Raw genomic sequence first — 21,465 nt, 5'->3', positions numbered from 1 at the left:
AAGATATTCTACTTCTTCTTCTGGTCGAAATTTCTTTGCTCTTTGTCTGTCTTTTTCATCTAAAATTGGTTCCCCTTTCTTGACCTTTGCCTCTGTCACTTTCGTTTTAGCCGAGAGTGCTGGAATTGTCAGCACACCGACTAGACCCAAAACTACGCAAACTTTAAAACTGTTCATTGTGCAGCATACACCTGTTGAAATAGTATACAATTACACTTATTTGCACAAGATTCAAAGAGAAAAAAAGTGGTCTATATTTCCATGTTTATTTTAGGCTTTATAGAAATTTCATATTAATTCACAGTGCTAAAAGCATTACAAAAATAATTCCATTCTATCTCAAGATTGAATTTGCTAAAATCATAATTTGGCATTTAGAAATTTGGAAAAAAAAGGTATAGACAGGCCAATCTAGTATGCATTATAATAATATTCAAAATACATAAAATACATAAAATGATAGGTTGTTACACTTACCTTTCTTCTAGAGTTAAAGGTTGTTGAATGATGTTTTTGGTTCTAAGAATCAATGCTTTCCCTCATAAAAATCAAATTATCAGAAAAATCTTCCAATGAAACGCCCAGGAACTGTTCACGTGATAAATGTTGGCAGAATTGTGACGTGTGAAAGTACTTATAGAGTATAATATCCAGTATAAGAATGCTGTATGATATTTAGTAAACGGTATATGAAGTTTTTCGAAGAAGGGAGGGTTATGATGTGGCAAATCGTTGAGTTTGCTTGTTATTAATTCTACGTGGCAAAATATGTGACTATTCATTGATCCGTTTAAACGTATCTCGCTCATTTACTGCATTTGGACAAATTTCCTTTATGAATGCAACAAGTTAAAATATAGCAGCATATAGGCCTTGTTCTGTGGAGAAGGCATGTCATATAAACAAATTTATCTATGATAGCCTATAGTTTAACTGCAGCATTTAGCATTGCGTACCAGTTCAATAAAAAAGGCATTATGACGTACCTTCCTCAATGTCCAATCATGTTTTAATAATCTCTGATAATGTTCTGAAGTAATCCCTGTTTTTTTTAATTTTTATATTTTTTTTCAAAAACAATCGATTTTCAACATATTTATAGTTTGAACCTTTAGATTATATATTAGGCTACTGTAGAAGAGCTAGCCTCCTTCTAAATTTTATTTGTCGGTAGGCTGTTATAAATTTTCATTGGGCGATTTTCATAAGATGCTTGATCTTATACCAGATTTACTGGCTATAAAAGGCTATAAGCATTTTACACTAACAATTATTAGCCTAGCTGTTATGTCCCACCCATAGAGTTATAAATACCTTTCCTTCCGAGGTCTAACGTCTAAGTCACGGTTGACTCTTGCAATTCACACATATTTGAAAATATTTGATTTGTTTTGTTGTATGGGATATGGATTAGATTTTCCTATCCTTCTCATTGATAGTATATAATGTGTTGTCAATTCTTTTTGAAAAACCCACATAGCCTTGTTGCCCCATCCCACCCTTATACATAAAGAATGTAGGCGATAGTTATCTCCCCTGTTCATCAGTTTAACTTTCGCCTGAATTTATCTTTCTCTTTTATAAGCCTACTACTTATCTAACCTACAAATTTCGCTATGAATGAGGCAATATGCAGGTTGGCTATTTCTTATTTTGAATTAAAACTGCCTACATTTCCACACATAAAGTTAATGCAAATGTTAGACAGTGGGCCTACATAAAACTTCTGATTGTGGACGTGGTGTCTTCGATTTACCAACGACAACGCAGCCTACCACTGTGCAAGATCTAGATCATCATTGACTTAAATCTATTATCTAGACTTATCCTATAATATAATTTATGGCTTACCGTAACAAAAAGTAGAGAGAGGTGAAGCATAGTCCACTCCTGTTCTGAAGTAGCCTACTAGGCCTAGTAGGCCAAGGTAGCCGACAATCGAAAAAATTTCAAAACGACATTGCATATCTTTTGAACAAAGAATCGTATTCACATCCTTAGTTTCTTCCAGTGTTACCTTTATGACAACACTTAATCCCATCCACTCTCAAATTTCATTTACAGCCCACCAAAGTTAAGAAGATTGGTTCATTTAGATAAAGAATTCGGTGTAGTTTCAACAACCTCACCTATATTTTCACCACTACTAGAGAAGAACTGTAAGAAATTACCAATACCGAGACTGAAGATACCAGATAGCTTTAATAATCTACCAGTTCAGTCTTCTCCATTATCAATACCACAACAATCACCCAGAAGATCTGTTGCAGCTAGTCCCCTTGTCATGGCACACCCCATTACATCTTCTGTTAAAGCTTCTCTAGGTATATGATTAGGTCTTTGAAATCATTTGGTTATACATAACATTGAAGGACAGTTCAGGTACCTTGGTCAATTGAATAATATTTTTGGTATTTGAATAGCTGAGGCAGTTTTGACCTACTGGAGAGCAGAGCAGCAAATGATATAGTAGAATTTTTTCTTATTAGGCCTACTATCCTTTAAAACCAAAAATTAAGTATCAATGTGAAATGAGATTATAACTATCATAAAAGCACGTGTGTAGGTCAGAAGCAAATACTTTATATACCCTGCCTCTGATTCCAAACATTTCCACACATCCTTGATCTCTGTTTCAGCACCAGTGAAGGAAATACCATCAAGTTTATCGATGGAGAGTCAAATAGTTGATGGTGCCCTGGAGAATGTTGTCAGTTTACCCCAGATGGTTACTGATGTTAGTTTAGTACAGAAATGTCAAAGTAATGCAATCTCTAAACATATGCAAGTATTGGCTCAACTGGAGGTAATGCTATTATTTAAATACTTAATGATGTTTGTGGTGGAAGAGTTACTTCCCATTAGTCTTCAAGATTTTGGATTTCTATTTCTGAAAGAAAACTTCCTGAAAGATTTGAATTTTCACTAGGTATTAAGAATTGTTCAAGATTTACATCAGGCTGTAATTAAATTTCTTATTTGGTTAATTAAACTGTACACCACCTCTCTTGATTTTTTTTATAAATAGTGCATTCATCTTTTCAAAGTAGTGAATTATCTCCCCTTAGTCTCCCAATCAAGAACTGGTACTGCTTGTTCTTTATTCCCTATTCTCTTTTATTATAGACTCAAGTTCAAAAGGGTAAGCACTTATAAAATTTGTTTTTAAATTCAAAATTATCCAAAACAAACTGGTGTTTATTTTTGGTAACATTTGATTGTATATTAAAGTGATTTGTTCTTCGTTTGATGACAACTTTCATGATCATATGAAAATATCAAAATATTTGGTCAAAAAAACAAAATAGTATTAATGATAGTACCAAAAAGGAAATAGTGTAATTTTGCAATTTTAGAGGAGAAAAAGAATAGTGAAATGTTATTAGATATATCCAGTATGACCAAGAAAATTTATGTCACAGAAGATCTTGTTAATAAAAAACATAAGTCATGTGAAGTCTTAGAAGAAGGTAAATACATAATCCACATTGTCAGTAAACAAAGATAATATGACATTCTTGTCAAATATGCTTGCTTTGAAGATTCGTTGTTTAGTCTATAAAAAAGCAAAGTACTAATGATCCAAACTGCAAAACAAAATCCAAAATCCAAAATAACATATTGCTAATAGATTGGTCAATGAAATGGCTGTTTTAATATTGAAATTTTACATTAGAAATTTGCACATATATAAGATTTGTGCCTAAAATGTATGAACATTATAAAAGTATTTCAATATTACAGAAATAGAACAGATGGTTATAAACAACTCAGCTATTGAAAAATCAAGATATTTAAAGTTAAAAGAAATTGAAAAAGAGAAAAGGTGAAAATTGATATTTCTTAATTTCTTAATCAAATGTTTCATTTTCTCTAATTTCTATGTCCTTGCAAAAAGTTGTTCTTAAAAGCTTGTAATAACTAATTGATGCAAAATTTATAAATAGTGTATACAAGACCAATAAAGAAAAAATGATTCAGTATTCCAAACTTGTAAAAGATTATGAAGAAAGTTTACCTTTATATAAACAATATCAAGATAAGAAACACACAGTAGACGCTCTACAAGAAAAATGTAAGAATTCACAACTTCACAATTAACATCTCCTAAAAGAATGACGTTCAGTTAGGAGCACCCAAACTGTCTAAGAATTAGGAACATATGCTTATACACCAATATTAGTGGCCAATTTGTTTGATGTTCATAAACACTCCTTGCATACTTAAAAGTGACCAAGATGATGCTTTCACGTTAATTCTGAATGTGTACAATTTTGTAGTTGGAAATACAACCTCAAGAGAGCTGTTGCTTTTAATTATGAGATATTTCTGGATTCTCATTCTGTAATTACAGGTAAATAAATAATACTGTTTTTTACATTGATAACCTGTATGATATATCTATGTAGATAATGAAATTCATAGAAATGAAGAAAATAGTAGATATATAATAAGTGGAGAGAAAGAAGAAGAAATTAAGAAAGAAATAAAAGAATTACAATCAACACAGTTTGATTTAGAGAAGCAGTTAGAAAATGCAGACATTCAGGTAACAAGACTTTTGGTTGTAACTGTCAACTACACATTTGCAAGGAGACAGGTAATTTACTATGTACTTATCAGGATTTGCTAAAAATCAAGAAAATGAATTTTCAGTTTATTGAGACCTATATTGTGTATTTTAGAGCACTCATATTTTGCTATATCTGAAATTTGCAGAATGACAACAGTATAGATGTTAATCCTTGAATGACATTTAGAAGTAGATAGAAAATTATATAAATAAAACACTATTTTGGATATATTACTCCTCTTTAGTATAGATGTTCATTGTATATTCTATTTGTAACAATTATAGACAGATCAAGTTAACAAACAGATAGATAAAGTACAACAGAATATTAATGTATTACATGTAAGTAACTTATATTTTACCTCATTGAACACTTCTTGATATATATATTTAAAAGTACATTCACTTTAAGCTTAGATTAACATAGACAATTATATATTTTACAGAAGAGAAATGCAGCACAGTTAACAAGATTAAAACGTCAAGTTAAAGATCAACAATTTCGTCATCAACAATGGTTAGATCAGATATCACACTTAAATAAAATAATTTCTGATCTACAACAACAAATAGATGAATGTTAAAGAGAGATGTCCTCATTTTCATGATCACAGTGGTTAGATATTGTGCTCTGATAGTAAACAAAGGATATAGTCTTCAAAAATTTGCTTTATCAATTGATATCAATTTTAGCTATCTGTACTATCTATCATAAAGTTATATAGCAATTCAACATTCAAAGACATCAATTTTATACAGGCAAGATATATAATATTGAAATTAAAATTAATTGAAATCTAATTTTTCCAGACTGTAATTTCAGCAGTTAAAATATGTATATGAATATTCATAGAACACATGTCCTTTTCAGATAAATAAGGGTGCACATAAATGTAACTTGTTGTGTTTTTAGGGAGAAAAATCACATCTGATTATCACAAATGATGTGACTAAAATGCAGATCAAGATGTTATAGTGGTAAACTATATTTGTCATTCATTGATTAATCTGAAATTTTGTCAGATTATGTAGTAATTAATAGAAAAGGCAAAAAACAAAATATTTAGACCTGCATTTTAATCAGATTGAAATTCTAAAGATTAATGATTATTTTAATTTAATTGTTCTAATCAATGTATAATTATGAGAAAATTAAAGATTTAATTTAATAAAATATCATCATTGTGTTGACAAGGATATTGTCCCCAAACTTTATAACTATCATCACCATCTTTAAACTGTCTTTTAATCATCTTACAACGTAGGCAATCACAGTCATCTTTCCATTTAGGCTGTACACTGTTTAATATACTGTCACTTTTAACACTCATAGCATCACTTCTAGCATCGAGTGAACGGAAACGTCTAGTTTTATCTGTGTTTTTATCACGTTTACGATAGCGTCTAGGTAGAGTTCTTTTATCAATGTCATTGTTTCTTTTCATTGGAACACTCTGTGTACTGACAAAACTATTGTCTTTTTCTAATGGAAGCACTGCAAGAGATTTATTTTTAATATAATGTTGATCACTTCTAACGGAATTCAGTTCATCTGGGTCTTGTTTACGTCTTTCTAATTGTTTACGTACAGCTATTGTCTGGTATTTATGTTTACCATGATAAACTGGAGTAGGTTGATACACTATTTCATCATCTATAACAGAAGTTAAATCATCTAGTCCTGGAGAGCCTGGTATTGATGGTAAACTTGGTAGTGATTTAGATAATATCATAGTTTGTTCTGGAAATAACTGACAAATAAAAATATGACAACAAAATTAAAGATCAAAGTAAATATTATGCCCACATGAGCAAGTGAAAAACTCAGATTGTTCAGTAATATAGTGTCAATTTGAAACTCGATTCACTTCAGCATACTTAGTTTAATCAAAATCCATTGAAGATTGAAAGCTGATTTGGAACTGAAATGTAATCTAGCTTTACATTCTTTCCACTTGATTGGGCCCATCAAGGAGGGAAATTGCACCAGCCTATTTTTTTTGGGGGTTTCACACTGTTGAGAGATATTTAACGTGCACATCCTGTGGCACGTGTCCATTGTCTATTGTCCCAACCAAACGACAAATTGCTTTTTCCATGACAGACCCTCCGAACTGAATCTTGGACATGAGGAAACTTGGTTGAAAAATCTGAAGGTAATATCTTATCTAACTAAACCTTCAGTTCAGCTAGCAAGTTTCTCCATTTTCTAGGGCAATAGTGGGAATTCTTGAAGAAATATTTGATTTGATTTTTTACAATATTCAACAAATATTTTGATGAAAATGTAATTTTGGTGCTGTATACTTACACTAAATGGTTTTACAAAAACTTCATCTTTTTTTCGATATTTAGAATTAAGACTGGTAAGAATAGATTTAGATGATTTATCTGTATAAGCTGATAATACTGATGGTAATTTAATAGATTCTAATGTACCACCTCGAGATAAAGCTGTAGTATTTACTCTATCTAACTCACTTTTCTTGATCTGAAATTCAGATAGCATAGAGATTAAGCTGTAGTATTTACTTTATCTCACTTTTCTTGATCTGAAATTCAGATAGCATAGAGATTAAGCTGTAGTATTTACTTTATCTCACTTTTCTTGATCTGAAATTCAGATAGCATAGAGATTAAGCTGTAGTATTTACTCTACCTAGATCTGAAATTCAGATAGCATAGATATTAAGCTGTTGTATTCAGTCTAACTCACTTATCTTGATCTGAAAATCAGATAGCATAGAAATATAGACAACTAATTCATAATCTCACTTTAGTAAAGTTATATTAACACTGAAATTCAGATAGCATAGAAGATATACAGAATTTATAAATTTGATAACTAATTCACAATCTCACTTAAGTAGTTTATATTTCAACCTGAAATTCATATAGTATAATGTAGGAATATAGTAGATTTATAAAATTTATCACAATTCAAAATCTTTTTGTTTGAACCTAATATTCACAAAGAGCAGAGATTTTTATGTCCAAATTTGATAGTGAGTACAGTCTCAAACATTCATGTATAATAACAATGACCAGTTAATAATTTTGTTACTAAACTAAATATCTTTTCTTGAATTATAATTTTCAAACAGAAGTTAGCATTTGATATTGTTACTTAATATAAACTATTACCTTTGGTAATATTTTACTGACAGCTGAACTAGTATCTTCTGTAATATGAAGGTTTTTTAGTCGATTTTTCTGAATTTTCAGTCTTTCCACATAGCCTGTTCTGTGTCGAGACGGGTGATTTAATGCTCCCATAGGGATATGTTCATCTGGTGAATTCTCTGTTGACATAATTTTAACATATCACCTCCACATTTCAATCACATACTCCTCATGTTAGATTTAATTCACATACAATCATTAGAAAATTTGTCCAGAAATCTCAAGCGATTTTACTTCCAAGTCATGTTTGGAGGGTGACAAATTCAAGTAGACTTAGTTACTAAGAGAAGTAAATAATAGAGGTAGGGTTAGTTAAAAATTATTAACAAGTCTATATAATCTGGTTATAAAATTACTAATCTACTTATGTTTTTAGTTTGGTCAATAGCCAATTCAGCCAGATCACCTTAATATGTTGGTTAAGTTTTTAACCATTTACAATTTTAACACTGAAGAGTAAACATGTATCTATTTTTGTTGGTTTATTCACTAATCAATTTAATTTTTTGAGTCTTTGTACTTTCCTCAGGAAATTTTTCAGGTGGAATATCAACTTCAAAATAGTTCCGGTTTGGCAGTTTGACTTTTGATTTATGAACAAAAATAAAACGATATCTTCATTGAAGATTTGTAAATGGAAAAAATTAACATCTGAATATGGAATATGGTTAATCATTGTAATAGTATGGTTAATCATTGTAATAGTATGGTTAATCATTGTAATAGTATGATTAATCATTGTAATCAAGATACATGTATTCACAATACTATGATTTTATCACAGTTGTCTTTATTATTCATGGGAAATAATCAGTAATATCTGAGTTAACCCAAGGTGATATTTATCTTGAAACAGAAATCACTCTTGATAAGACTTCAAGTACAATATTTTATTCCTGGCAGTTACTATAACAAAGAATGGTAAAAGAATAAAGATAAATCTGCAAGATGGCAAAACCCACTTGCTTCCATTGCTGGCAGGGAAGCCATCAGTTCAGAGGTTCTATTTCCCAACTGTCCTCATAATGGATTCTGCATAATATCTAAAACATGCACTGACAATAAAATTGCTTTATTCTATGAAATAACAAGAAAGTTTTGAAGATGATGATTACTTTATTTTAAAATTTGATTTATAAGGTTATTATTTTTGACATTATTTCTACAATGAATTCAATGATAAATATTAATTACAATAAATAAAGCACTTTTTGATAAAAATAAATATAGGTTTTTCGACACCAGTACACTACTTTTTCTTAATCATGGATCTACTTTTACAAATTGCTTTATTGAGTTAACATCAAATTCTGATATTTTGTAAATAGGGCTTTATATTATGCTGATGGAAACCGTACTTAGTTAACTAACCTTTGGATAAATAATTAAGTTATTTTGGAACCTCAAATCCAAATGAAGGGGATAGAGCATGAGAATTTTTGGAGAAATTTTTGTCCGTAACAATGATTAAAAAATATCGAAAGAAATTCTGTTTTGATTAAAAGTGTCCTAAATAACACAATCACAGACATTTTACAGCATCTACTTAGACTGTTCAAGTTGGCAATGTTCTGTTGTGCAAGAAATAAACACTATCTAGTCGCCTAATTTAAGTGATTTCCTGGACTTCAATCCTTTTTTCCTTGGAGATGTCACATGTTCTCTCTTTCCAGATTGTAATAATGGTGAATTCATCAACTGGACTAAACTTTTAGATGACAGTGATGGTGAGAACTTTTTTCCTTTTGTTGTGTCCAAAGCAAGTTGTATTTTGGATACAGGTGATTTGCCCTTGAATACTGGAGAATCAGGTTTTGATTGAAATGGTACAGGAACATCAGATAGAGTTGATTCTTGACTACTATTTGGTAACAAATTTGTAATTCCTAAAGTTCCTGATTCCATTTTGGTACGCAGTGGACTTGAACCAAATACTGGTGATTCTTTCCTTGCAAAATCTCCATTATTTTCCCCACTATCATCAGGTTGTTTGATAGGTAAGAACACACTGTTATTAATATTTGAAAAGTAACCTTTAGATGACAACTCATTAGTTTGAGTGTGAGTTTCATTGTCCAAACGTTGTCGTTTTGGTGATAATAAATATGTTTCAGAACTGTCACAATCTGATAGATGTCGTTTCTTTTTCATTTTAGATTCTAAAATAGGATCACAAACACTATTGTCATCTATAACATCAGCTAAACTTGGTTTGTTGATCTTTACTTTTCTAGCTGGTGATTCTCTATGGCGTTTAACTCGTGGCCATTTATCTAAAGAGTCTGGTGTTTTTATATTTTTATCATGAGGAGATGGTGTTCGTATTATATAAGTTGGTTTATCTGGTGAAATATTTTCCACTTTTGAATTCCTCTCCAATACATTTTTCAAGGGACTAAATAATTTTTGTTTGTGAGTTGAAGGAGGTGATTTTAATTTGAATGTTTTGCTGGGTGTTTTAAATACAGCTGATTCTTCTTTTTGAGGCCTAGCCTGAGGTGGAACGTATGTTTTAAGAGGACTGGTGGTAAACAGGGCTGTACATACTGAATTCCTAGTTGGCGTGATAGGACCTTGAGATCGGGTATTACGAAAAGGAGAGTCTTTCAGTAAAGCCTTCTTAACACTTTTACTTTTAGGAGTTTTTGTAGGTGTCTCATGTAATACTGTAGAATTTAACTTGAGAGTATGATCTATGGCTTTAGCATCGGAAGTTTCTCTTGACCCATCAGGTGTTGATGGAATCTTTCTGGATGATATGGGTGTGTGATGAATGTTTTCGTGGTTGATGTCACGGTTTTCTTTGTTGTTTAGTTCAGATGATCGTTTTGGAGTATGTTTTAAAGGCGTATTGAACACTTTAGTAGGTGTTGTTTTCTCTGGTGTTTCACAAACTAAACTTTTAGATTTTGGTGTAGTTGTTGATCGTAAGGGGTGGTACGTCTGCTTCTTAGGTGTTTTTCCATGAGGACTTTCAGGAATAGATACTCCCAATAACTTTGATGGTGAATGGACTCTTCGTCTTGGACTCTCAAACAGAATCCTACTTGGTGTTTTAGATCTTGTTCTTTGGCTTGGTGATTGAGCTAGTCTTGAGGTAATATTTTTATTTGGTGATGGACTCATCAATTGAGACATTAGGAGATCTCGAGATCTGCGGGTAGGTGACATGAATTTTTTACATGGTGATGTTTTGGCTAGTTGATTCAACGACAGGCTTAATTTATCTTCAGTTTGTGAGAGTCCACGATTTCTACCAGCTATTCTATCTCCTAAGTTATAATAAGCAGATAAATTACGAGGTCTTGTCCTGGTGGAGGAAGCTGAATAAAATGATCTTCTGGTAACAGTAGCCTTCTTTCTAAATCTTCCAGGGCTTGCTTTTACTTCTGTTACTGATTCTCCTTGATCTGAAAATATCAAAGTACAAGGAAAACTCATTCCTTTTCTGTTGATGACATATTTGGATATAAAATCATCAATTTGAATACAATTTCTTAGTGACCAATACAACAAAATATATCTGATTAAATTTGAGATTTTACCTAATAGTATGAATCAGAACTTACAACATAGGGCTGTACTTTGACTTCAGTCAGCTTGCTTAAACCTGTTGACTTTAAGAGTCCTCCAAACCCAGATTGTTCTCCAATAAAATATGATATATGATATTTTCTATCACCATTATTACTGGTATCTTACCTTCACAAGCTTTTATTGGAGATTCTTCAACAACATTTATATCATCTTTAGAATTTGTTCTTCTTCTTTTCCTTTCTTGTTGTCTCCAAACTACGTTACTTTTCTGTTTATGTGATGGTGTTTCAGAAACTAATCTCTTGTGTGGTGAACGAGAACCTGAAATAAATCATACATACTCGATGTTCATCTTGATAGAATATTCAACTACAGTAATCTTAGTTTAAGCTTTGTCCTCCACTTGTAAGAAATTGTGTAAATCCCAATAAATAACATTACTTTAGAAATTTGAGGTTGTAAGTTGTCAAAAAAAAAAATTGGACAAATCTGAATAATTAATAATAAAATATTACCGAAAGAGTTCTTAATTGTTGATGATATTTTGTGTTTTCTAGGAGATCTACGAACTGATTCCATTATAGCTACAGACTGGCGACGATCTATCTTAGGTTTTTCACCTTCAAATAAATTTCTTCTCACCTTTACAGCTTCTAGATAAAAAGACAATGATCAGAATAAAATGAGCATAACAGGGTTTGAGACTATTTTATGATGCTGACAATTTCCATATATTTCTTTAATACAAGGTTGTTCTTTTTAGGAAATTCAAAATTTGCAGTCTGAATTTTAATATTTTAGTTTAATATTATATCAGGAAATATTATTACCTCCTTGTTTAGGTTTTGATTTACTTGGTTTACTCACTACTGTTCTTCTCTTTTCTTTCTTCTCCTACAACAATCAAATTTATTAATGATTATATAATAAACATTTACAATCTTTCAAAAGTAAACAAATTTTTCTTGGGCAGATATCAATGCCAAAAGACAGGTCTGGACACAACATAAATGTTTAATATCATCATGTTATCAGTCAGTCAGTAAGCGTAACTCTTAGTTAAATAAAAAATACCTTTGGTACTTTAGGTTTGTTATCTAGTGCTACCATAATCTGTTTTTTACTACCAATATTTGATAAACTTGGATGATGAACAACTCTTCTACTTCTAAATAAACATCAATATAAATATATATATATATATGATATATGGCACATTTCAATTCATCTAGAGCCTTTAACTTCCTAACATTTTAGTAATGATCTCTTCATGAAACCTTCTTCTTGGAACTGAATGTTATAAGGAAATAGTTTTGAAAAATTTGTATAAGGCTGGTATACATAACTCCCTTTTAATCATGAGTTGCAAGGGATGATTTTATAGCAAATTAAATATGAATTAGTAATTAGCTTACCTTCTAGATGGTTGAGTTAAGAGTATATCAGAATGATTAGATGTATTAGAAGATGGTTCTTGAAACACTGAGTTATCATGATGACTATTGACTGAGTGATTTAAAGGTGTATCTGCACTAGTATTAGGTGAAGCAAAACCTGCTAACTCCGGTGGTAATGGTTGCATTAACTCATCAAATATTGATATCAATAGCTTGGGTAGTGTAGCTGAATAACTGGAGAGAAATTAATCAAATTTTCACTTTGAAACAAAAAATGGCAGAAGGGTCTGCCATAATATAGATGAGGAATGGTAGGATTACAAAACCCAAAGTAGAGCATTATGATAAAGACAGCCTCTTTGGGTTTTGCAACGCACAATTCGTCAATGCTATCAAGAAATAGGTCTTATGTGACACACCTGGGTTGGTCAAAAATAACATCATTAGAACAGGATTGAGGGAGAAAACCTGTCAGATGACAATGGAGAGGAAAAAAAATATCATATAAAAGAAAAGAAACAAAATTGTTATCTAATTTCAATCCAAATGGCAGTAGGCCAACTGTCAAAAAATTTGGTCTGGCGAAGATGAGCTAAACCTCAGTCTAGCAATATTGACAAAAACAATTATCTTGTAAAATCTTAAAGTTTCATTCCTTTGCAGAAATTATTTTGGGTGGCATAGATCACTAAAAACATACTTACTTTGTTACTATAACTTCATTAAGAAATGTAGGTACTACTGACTGATCATATATAAATGATACTGTTCTCAACATATTTACAGCCTGAAAATATCATCAAATCATTCAGCAAAACTTAACTTTTATAAGAAAACAGTTTTTGTATATCTATATATTTCACTGGTCTTGTTCACAATGATTTAAACTTTGTCTTCATCTGATAGGTCAATTGCTAAAATTAATCATAAAGTTTGTTTTATAAACCAATCATATCACCCTATTTGCTAAAAGCGAAATTTTATCAAATTAAGATTTTGAAAATAAGGATTCGCTATCCTAAATCATTAATGACATAGAATAAAGACTTGCTGAATTAAAGATAACACTGATTACCTCTTCAGCACATTGTTCTATATATTCCTCATCTTCAGACATTATAACAGATTCTAATTCTAATAATAACAATATCTGTAATTTATAACTGAAAAACATCATAACACATCATATATATCATCTTAATATCAACAAATTAACAGTTAAACTCTATAATTCATCATTGTTAATAGGCTATAGAGCTTATAGACATCGTTCACATACAAAAGGCATTCACACATTCCTCTAATCAGAAAAAATTTATGCGGAATGTTGCAAGATTTATCTGCATTTTATCACAAAATGGGAAATTTCCTCTTCTCCAAAGAGTTTCAGTGCAAAATCTGTGACTTGTTGTTATGAAAGTGGCTAATAATTGAAATATTTCAGGCACTTTTCACAGCTCAAGTACTATATAAATATGTTACAAAAATTGACCCTTTTGATAACAGGGACTTGATGTTCAGAGTTCAGATTACAAATACTTACTCTGACATTTTGTCTTTTTTATCTTGGTCTGTAGTTCTGGTTTGATATTTTTCTCGTAATTGACTATTAGATTGTTTTATAGTTTTATTAATTAAACTTTTACAGCTTTCCTACAAAATAAATATCTTATGTTTCAAATTTTACCCACAGTAGTAATACAAGGGACTATTTACAGAAATAAAATAAGTTCAGCCCTACCTTTCCATATCCCATTTAGCTACAGATCAGTAATGCCACTAAGTGTGACATCAGTATTGTTACTATTTATAGTATCTTACCTCAGGTTCAGATCTGTTATTAGTTTTCATATAATGTAATACAACTGTAACTAATGTTCGTATTGTGGTTTCTAGATTGTTACTATTTATAGTATCTAAACAGTTCTGGTACAGGTCTTTTATATAATTACAAACATCTTCATCTGTTTGTAGATCTGTAAAGAAATGCCATAATATCACAAACTATGGTACCAAATCTAAAGCTAAACCATTAATGAGTCCATCAAGTTATAGGATTTCTACACTGTCCCTGTGCCCCACTAGGTACAAAAATACATTCTAAGGTCGGCTTAACTTGAGGTTTCTATGAAGGATGGAAAACCATACCCCTAAGCTGTATGGTTGTTTTAATTCAATAATAACTTCAAATGTGTTTTGTTTAAGAAAAGGTACAAGCAATGAAATAAGAGATAGAGGATTATACACCTGCATTTTCTCCCTACCCAAAATTATTACACATGCTTGTGATTGAGTAAGTGTTGGCAAAACGAAAGGACCCTTACCAAAATTCTTATGAGTGTGATATCAGATCTTGTTTCATAAAAAACATACCTATATTACTCAAATCAATAGTACATTTAATATCTTCACTAGTCTTAACACCAGTCCCAGCTATCTCACTACTCTGTCGTTTCTGTACATGTTTACTACGATTCATGATGATATCTGTTCGTGATAGAGATGATGACTGACGACGTAATGAATAACCTGCTTCTGTTGTTGTATTGTTCAATTTTATATCTTCTGCTGACAAAGCATTCTCATCTGCAATAACATATTTTACATATCTTAACAATGGGTTTCCTTAATTTTTAGTGTCAAATTAAGAAAACTATTTGGTTAATTAGTGTTTCTAATGAATTATCAGACAAACTGGTATTTTTCCAAGTCCTTAGACCACCCCTACTTTATATTTATATAAGTATTAGCATTTTCATTTTCATAAATGAAAATAAGGGAACCTATCTTTAATATTGTAAAAATATACAGACTTCCTTCTGAAGAAGACTAAAGATTTGATTTGAAGTACAGGGGTTTAGCCATCTAAATATTTGTTTCACAAAGCTGACAGAGCAAAATTTCAGCTATATGTATCATTCTTCAGAATAAAAATATCCAGGTCCCAAGTACAGTTCTCATAAAATCAAAAAAATATATTTTGTGTGTCACTTATAATAGATGATTTCTGAAAGTCGAAGATACAATTTTGAAATTGGTAAGTGGTAAGTATTGCTGAAAATGAGATTTATCGACCCTTGAAGTAAATATTTTGGTAACTATACCCCTTGAGCCTAAACACATATTCAAAGTCTAAAATAAAAAGTCTTATAAATAGTTAAAGTTGCATTAAACATAGAAATATGATAACAAGATATTTATATGATTTTTAACAAATGGAAATGAAAGTTGCTACAGGCAATTACACGCAATATAAACAGTAATATGGCTGCTGGTGCATTGAAAAGGCTTCATTAGAGAATTTTCAGTTACAAACCTATATGTTGAAACTGAGCTGTAGGATTTAGATCCTCTAATTTTGGTGGTTGATTTTGTTTCCTGTAAAACTTTTGTAACTTCTTTAAAGTATTCTTCTCCTTTGAATCCAAGAATTCCAAATCATTTAATCTGTTCAAAGAAAGTACCAAACATAATGAGATGGAAGCTTTGAAATTATGTTTTTACTTTCTCTACATTGTAATAAAGCTATAAATTTTCAACTGCCATACAATTTCATTATAAAAACTGCCATGTAAACAAAAACATTTAATTTGTGTGCCCTTTGATTTAGTTGTAAATAAACTATAGCTTGAATACACATCAATATCCTTAACAGAAATTGAAAACCAAATAACTCACCTTTCATTTAGTTTCATAACAATAGATTCCATACCATGTGATGTTCCTGGTAAATGCCATTTATCTAATACTTGTGGTTTATATTTCTTCACTTTTCTTTTACCAATTCCTATAATACAATCTTATCTTGTCAGTAAATATTATCTAGTCAATAGTCATAAAGAATTGTTAATTCAAAGCCATTACAAAGCTACTGTATTCTAGAGCCTTAACAAGGCAATGTGAAGAGGAAGAGTGATATGGATGTATAAAAGGACTAAGGACTTGACACTAATCCTTCCTCTAATGCACCTAATGAGCTTTTTACAATATTCAGTTTTTACCTTTTTGTTTATGGTTGGATTGTCTCGAGTGAAGATGAAACTGTTGACCAAGTCCAGAAAGTTGATTTGATGATAATTTACAAGGTATAGGATCAGTCTTACTATCATTTTCTTCAATATCTTTATATTCCTGTTTTAACATAGCTTTCTCTATCTGAAAATAACAAGACATATACCTGTATAAACATAGCTTTCTCTATCTGAAAACAACAGACATACTCCTGTTAAAACATAGCTTTCTCTATCTTAAATATGATATGAATTGTTAATATATTTGTTGAATCAGACAAATATTACCATCAAAAGTTATAATTTGAATGACTTTGGATTTCAGATCCTCATGTCATTTTTAATAATGGACACGGAATTTAGTAAATCAAAACAATCCTTTTTGGGATTTAAAAAAAAATTTGTTGACTATATACCTGTAAAGTAGATCCAATGTGGTACAATAATAACATACAACCATTTTCAGTAACTGGGTGTAAAATACCCAAATATGGCAAAACTCCAGTACTTAATACAACCTAAATGCAGCAAAAAAAACCCCAGTGTTTCAACATTATAATAGAAAAAGTTCAACAAAGATACTTATATGTACATCTAGGTAGGTTTCAAAACCAAAATGCAAATATTCAATGCTTATTGGATTTTGCACCAGAACACATGGAAGACGAAACAAGCTAGACCTAAACTATGATCAAACTACGGTGGACTGTACGCTAAATTGAGAAATCTGAATAATTATCAATATGATTCAATATGATATCGTACCATCTTTTTATCTTCTTTCATTAAATCTGATAACATATCAGGTAATATATTAGGTAGGGTACCAGCAGCAGAATAATCCTTTACATTATGACATAGGTAAGACTGAGCTATTGGTAAATGTTGATAATCAGGATTGGTATGAGCTATACAACCTATCATGACAAACTGGGTAGGCATGTCATCATCCTTGGCAGTATTCTTCTTACAGCTGATATTAATAGTTACATCATTTCCTGTTGGTATCTTGTTGGTATTGTGTATATCAGAAAACAATGTAAAGGATATACTTTGATTTTCAGTAGAATCACTTGCTGCAACCCTTTCAAATAGACAAAAATTGCTATAAATGCTTTTTAGTCTTGTATAGACTGATCATTCAGTATGGTGACTAAATGAAAGGAATAGCAGCAACCATGTTTTAAGTAAAAAATGAAACATGTTTGATTAAATCTGTCTATTTCCATAGAAACTCATCTAAATTGTCTAAATTTGACAGTTGACTTTAACAACTTGATTTAGTTCTGTCAATATTTACTTTTACAATGTGTTTACTTATTCTGGACAAGATTATCCTAAAGCTCTTAAGAAACTTAAATGTTTTCATACTCACAAATTATCTGTGTGATTTTTTTTCAAACAGGAAGATAATAAAACTGGAACTGCATGACAAGTATCACCTAAAGAAAAAATTACTGTTTAAAATCCATTCAATCCAATCAAATACTATTTAATACCAGTGCTAAAATGTGAGCAACAGTTACCCCAAGCTTGTCAATAAGAATATGTAATTTTATGAAATAAGATTCCAGTTAAAATTATGGTAAAAAATAAGAAAACATTGCTTACCATCAACAAGATTAAAACATGCCTCTACTTCACAGTCATTGTCTGTATTTGTATCTATTTTGTGATGTAACACTGTTTCAATAGGTAAATTATTAATAAAGTCATTAAATATGCAGCCAAAATTTCTATCATTTTTCTGTTCCTCTGGCTGCAGGGAATGTTTTTCTGTACTGATATCTGACAACGGTTTATGAACACATGATTTGAAATTGCTAAGCGGAATTTTAACTAAACTGTTCAGAGAAATAAAACAACCGCCAACTTTCTTTAAACTTTTACTAACTATTTCCTGAGCATTCTTATCCTGAAAAAAAAAATTATTTGATACCTTACTTGTCAAAAATATTGAATTATAAATAACACAGAGCAAAATTAGATCTCTGGCTCTTAACAGATTTTCACTCTACAATCCCATGTACAATAATAATCAATATAGGGCAACTAAGCAATAACGTTGACTTATCTATGACCGCTTTAATATCAATTACTGTACCACCACAGTTTGTATGTTAACAAGTTTCAAGCTGTGGCAAAATGTCATTCATTCCTTCAGAGTTTTACTTTTTCATTTCAAGTAAACACCCTCCCTACCAGATTCTGTCATAGAATATACTTACTTTAAATGTTTGATGAAGTTCTGTATCAATCCAAAACAATGATAATTTAGATAAAATGTGAAACATATCAAATAATGATGAGGACATAAATGAATCCATAAAAACTTCATCATCTATCACTTTCTTTCCACAAAAGCTACGTAAGTCTTGAGCATCCTTTGGTATCTTTGAAAACACGAACACTGAATTGGATGAAGTGGGTACTGCTTTTTTCAGATGATTTTTACGTCCTTTCATTGGTGAAAAAAATTCTGGACTTTCCCATTGGAAGTCATAAATAACCTCTTTCAGGGCCTTTGACAAATTATCAGCTGGACTTGAAGTCTTAGAAGTTTTACTTTGGGGATTTTCTTTAGGAGATTGGCTTTTCATCTGTTGTTTTGATAGGATCTTCTCACATTCATTTTCAAATTCACTGAAATGTTTCAATCTAAATTCTCGTAAAGTGGATTGATTTCGAACAGCTTTGTAAGTTGATGAGTGAAAAAACTTGAAACTCCATTTCAGGGTGTCTCCTTTCTTGCCAGTATCCTCGGTGTTGAATTTATGAGACTGACATTGAAAAAAATACAAAATTCGAAAGGTGGACAAAATAATTGATTGGTGAACTTGTTTTCTTTCCGCAGCATTTGTTAGATTTAGAGTTTCAAGATCAATGAGGAATACTGTTTGATTTTTAATTTCACGTTCTCCCATTCTGATATTTTTAAAATATGTGGCAATAATTCGATTTGGAGTTGTTCAAGAAAAGTAAATAAAAACAAAAGTCGTGGCGGCCATTTTCAAGTTTCCCCCCATGGTACACTTTATTTTCTCAACTCTTTCTCAACCTAAAACGAAACAATTTCTTAATTAAAATCAGGCAAATTGCATTCGTAATTTTGCTATTAAAATAAAATTTGAACTTGTAACTTGTAGATTCATGCCATGACAAAATTTATAACAATGTCAAAGAAAAATTATGAATGGTATGAATATTTATTCGTTTACTAGGTTTCATCATCTTGTAATTGAAAAAACCAAGCACATGTCCATCAACAACTAAAACGATCAAATGAGTTAGTGTCAATTGGATCAAATAGATACTGATTAGTATTTAGTGATTAGCTTGATTGGATTTTAATCTTACTGATGAACTCAATCAACTCAGATATACTTGATCTAGCAAAATCTATTACCGAGAAGCTAGAACAGCCGTCAGATTCGGAGGTAGAATTCGAAATAAAATCTCCTACAAAAAATAAACTGAAAGTAGAGCACGTTTTTAAAACTCCTCAACTGCCGCTATCAGCAGTTCCTAAGAGCAATATTTCCCTTACATCTTTCGATACACGATTAGATAGTATGAGCAATGAAAATGAAAACGCCAGTAAAAGTGACAATGCAGAGAAAAACTCTGATAAACTATTACCTTCACAATTTTCTGCAATGAAACAGACTGAAATAAACTCAACTAATTTCATGTCATTAGAAGATATTGAAGAAGATGAAGAACTTTGGTTAATTATGGCACCAAAAGATTGTAAACTGAAGAAACAGAATGTTGAAATGGAAGGACGTCATGAATTAAAGGGTGGCAAGTTTGAAATAGAATTTTTCAGGAGTGATTCAGAGAACAATATGGTAACGCTTTTGTGTGACAATGAAAATTTAGTTTCTGGTCCTCATTTTAAAGGATGTGTACAAATATCAGAAAAACTTCAATCTTTCTCTCCAATATATCATGATATTTTGAAAAAAGAAAACCCGATACCAAGTGGGTTGAAACAAAGATATGTTCCCTTTGGAGCAGACATTGATGGTGCAAGATACAAAAAAGATAGAGATAAGCCTACTTCTTCAGCATCTGAAGGTCTTAAAAACAAAACCAATACTCTTAATACAGATATTAAATCTAATGTCATAGAGTCTTCATTCACTGATGGAAGACTATTTTCAGAGATATCAAAAGATAAAAAAGAAAAGAGCATCTTAAAAAGGAAGCACAGTGATATTCCTGCTTCAGATGTAAATAGTGTAACTGATTCTCTAGATACTGAAATTACTGGAACTTCTGAGATTTCTAAGAAAAAGAAGAAAAAGAAAAGAAAAAGTCTACATGATGATATTAATGAATAAATAATTTCTTTATTAATAAGTTGTTTTATCTAGTATGCGGGTACTTATAACAAACAATTCTAGTTCAAGTCTACCAATACAGTTTAAGATCATTACATGGAAATTTTAAATTATGTTATATATATCCTTTATGACAAAGGAAGACTTTTAAGCCAAAGAGTGCACTTTATAGTCTAGTACAGTCTTACAAGCTAATAAATGAGCTATTCCATTGTTCAGATACCAAGATGCTGATTGATGGAAGTATTAAGTAATCCAGGCCAAATTTACAGAATTTGCAGTTTCATAATAATCAATCACCTGCACCCGGCAGAGATATTTGTAACAATCAGTCTATTTCATATTTCAGAGGTAAAATAAATAGAAATTGAAAATGCAAACCAGATTTCTTGGGCAACTGGCAGCAGTGTCTATAAAGT

General features: G+C 30.9%; 4 protein-coding genes across 4 annotated transcripts; 2 read left to right on the top strand and 2 right to left on the bottom strand.

Moving 5' to 3' along the window:
• Positions 1-1,616: 1,616 nt before the first annotated feature.
• LOTGIDRAFT_166422 (hypothetical protein) lies at positions 1,617-5,157 on the top strand (the record flags this gene model as incomplete). Its single annotated transcript, XM_009063487.1, has 10 exons — positions 1,617-1,636; positions 2,065-2,324; positions 2,640-2,806; positions 3,127-3,142; positions 3,357-3,470; positions 3,745-3,826; positions 4,281-4,354; positions 4,410-4,600; positions 4,859-4,915; positions 5,020-5,157. 10 exons carry the CDS (start codon positions 1,617-1,619, stop codon positions 5,155-5,157), a joined length of 1,119 nt encoding a protein of 372 aa, XP_009061735.1.
• Positions 5,158-5,634: 477 nt separating this feature from the next.
• Positions 5,635-7,997, bottom strand: LOTGIDRAFT_235027 (hypothetical protein). The gene is made up of 3 exons (XM_009063486.1): positions 7,718-7,997; positions 6,885-7,064; positions 5,635-6,324 (listed from the first exon to the last, which is right to left on the bottom strand). The coding sequence occupies exons 1-3, from the start codon at positions 7,883-7,885 to the stop codon at positions 5,734-5,736; spliced, it is 939 nt and encodes a 312-aa protein (XP_009061734.1). The 5' UTR covers positions 7,886-7,997; the 3' UTR covers positions 5,635-5,733.
• Positions 7,998-8,856: 859 nt separating this feature from the next.
• LOTGIDRAFT_235026 (hypothetical protein) lies at positions 8,857-19,624 on the bottom strand (the record flags this gene model as incomplete). The annotated part of the gene is made up of 18 exons (XM_009063485.1): positions 8,857-11,166; positions 11,459-11,614; positions 11,809-11,946; positions 12,124-12,187; positions 12,368-12,461; positions 12,709-12,924; positions 13,395-13,477; positions 13,766-13,853; positions 14,234-14,343; positions 14,512-14,666; positions 15,064-15,276; positions 16,007-16,137; positions 16,369-16,477; positions 16,692-16,845; positions 17,117-17,218; positions 17,466-17,617; positions 18,312-18,615; positions 18,929-19,624. 18 exons carry the CDS (start codon positions 19,622-19,624, stop codon positions 9,353-9,355), a joined length of 4,779 nt encoding a protein of 1,592 aa, XP_009061733.1. The 3' UTR covers positions 8,857-9,352.
• A 330-nt stretch (positions 19,625-19,954) lies between these two features.
• Positions 19,955-21,062, top strand: LOTGIDRAFT_235025 (hypothetical protein). Its single transcript, XM_009063484.1, has one exon. It carries the CDS (start codon positions 20,060-20,062, stop codon positions 21,044-21,046), a length of 987 nt encoding a protein of 328 aa, XP_009061732.1. The 5' UTR covers positions 19,955-20,059; the 3' UTR covers positions 21,047-21,062.
• The last annotated feature ends 403 nt before the right edge of the window (positions 21,063-21,465 follow it).

The sequence above is a fragment of the Lottia gigantea genome, assembly GCF_000327385.1.
Source record: "Lottia gigantea unplaced genomic scaffold LOTGIsca_58, whole genome shotgun sequence".
NCBI lineage: Eukaryota > Metazoa > Mollusca > Gastropoda > Lottiidae > Lottia > Lottia gigantea.
The sequence above is the reverse complement of the archived record's forward strand: the minus strand, read 5'-3'. Positions and strand labels throughout refer to the sequence as shown.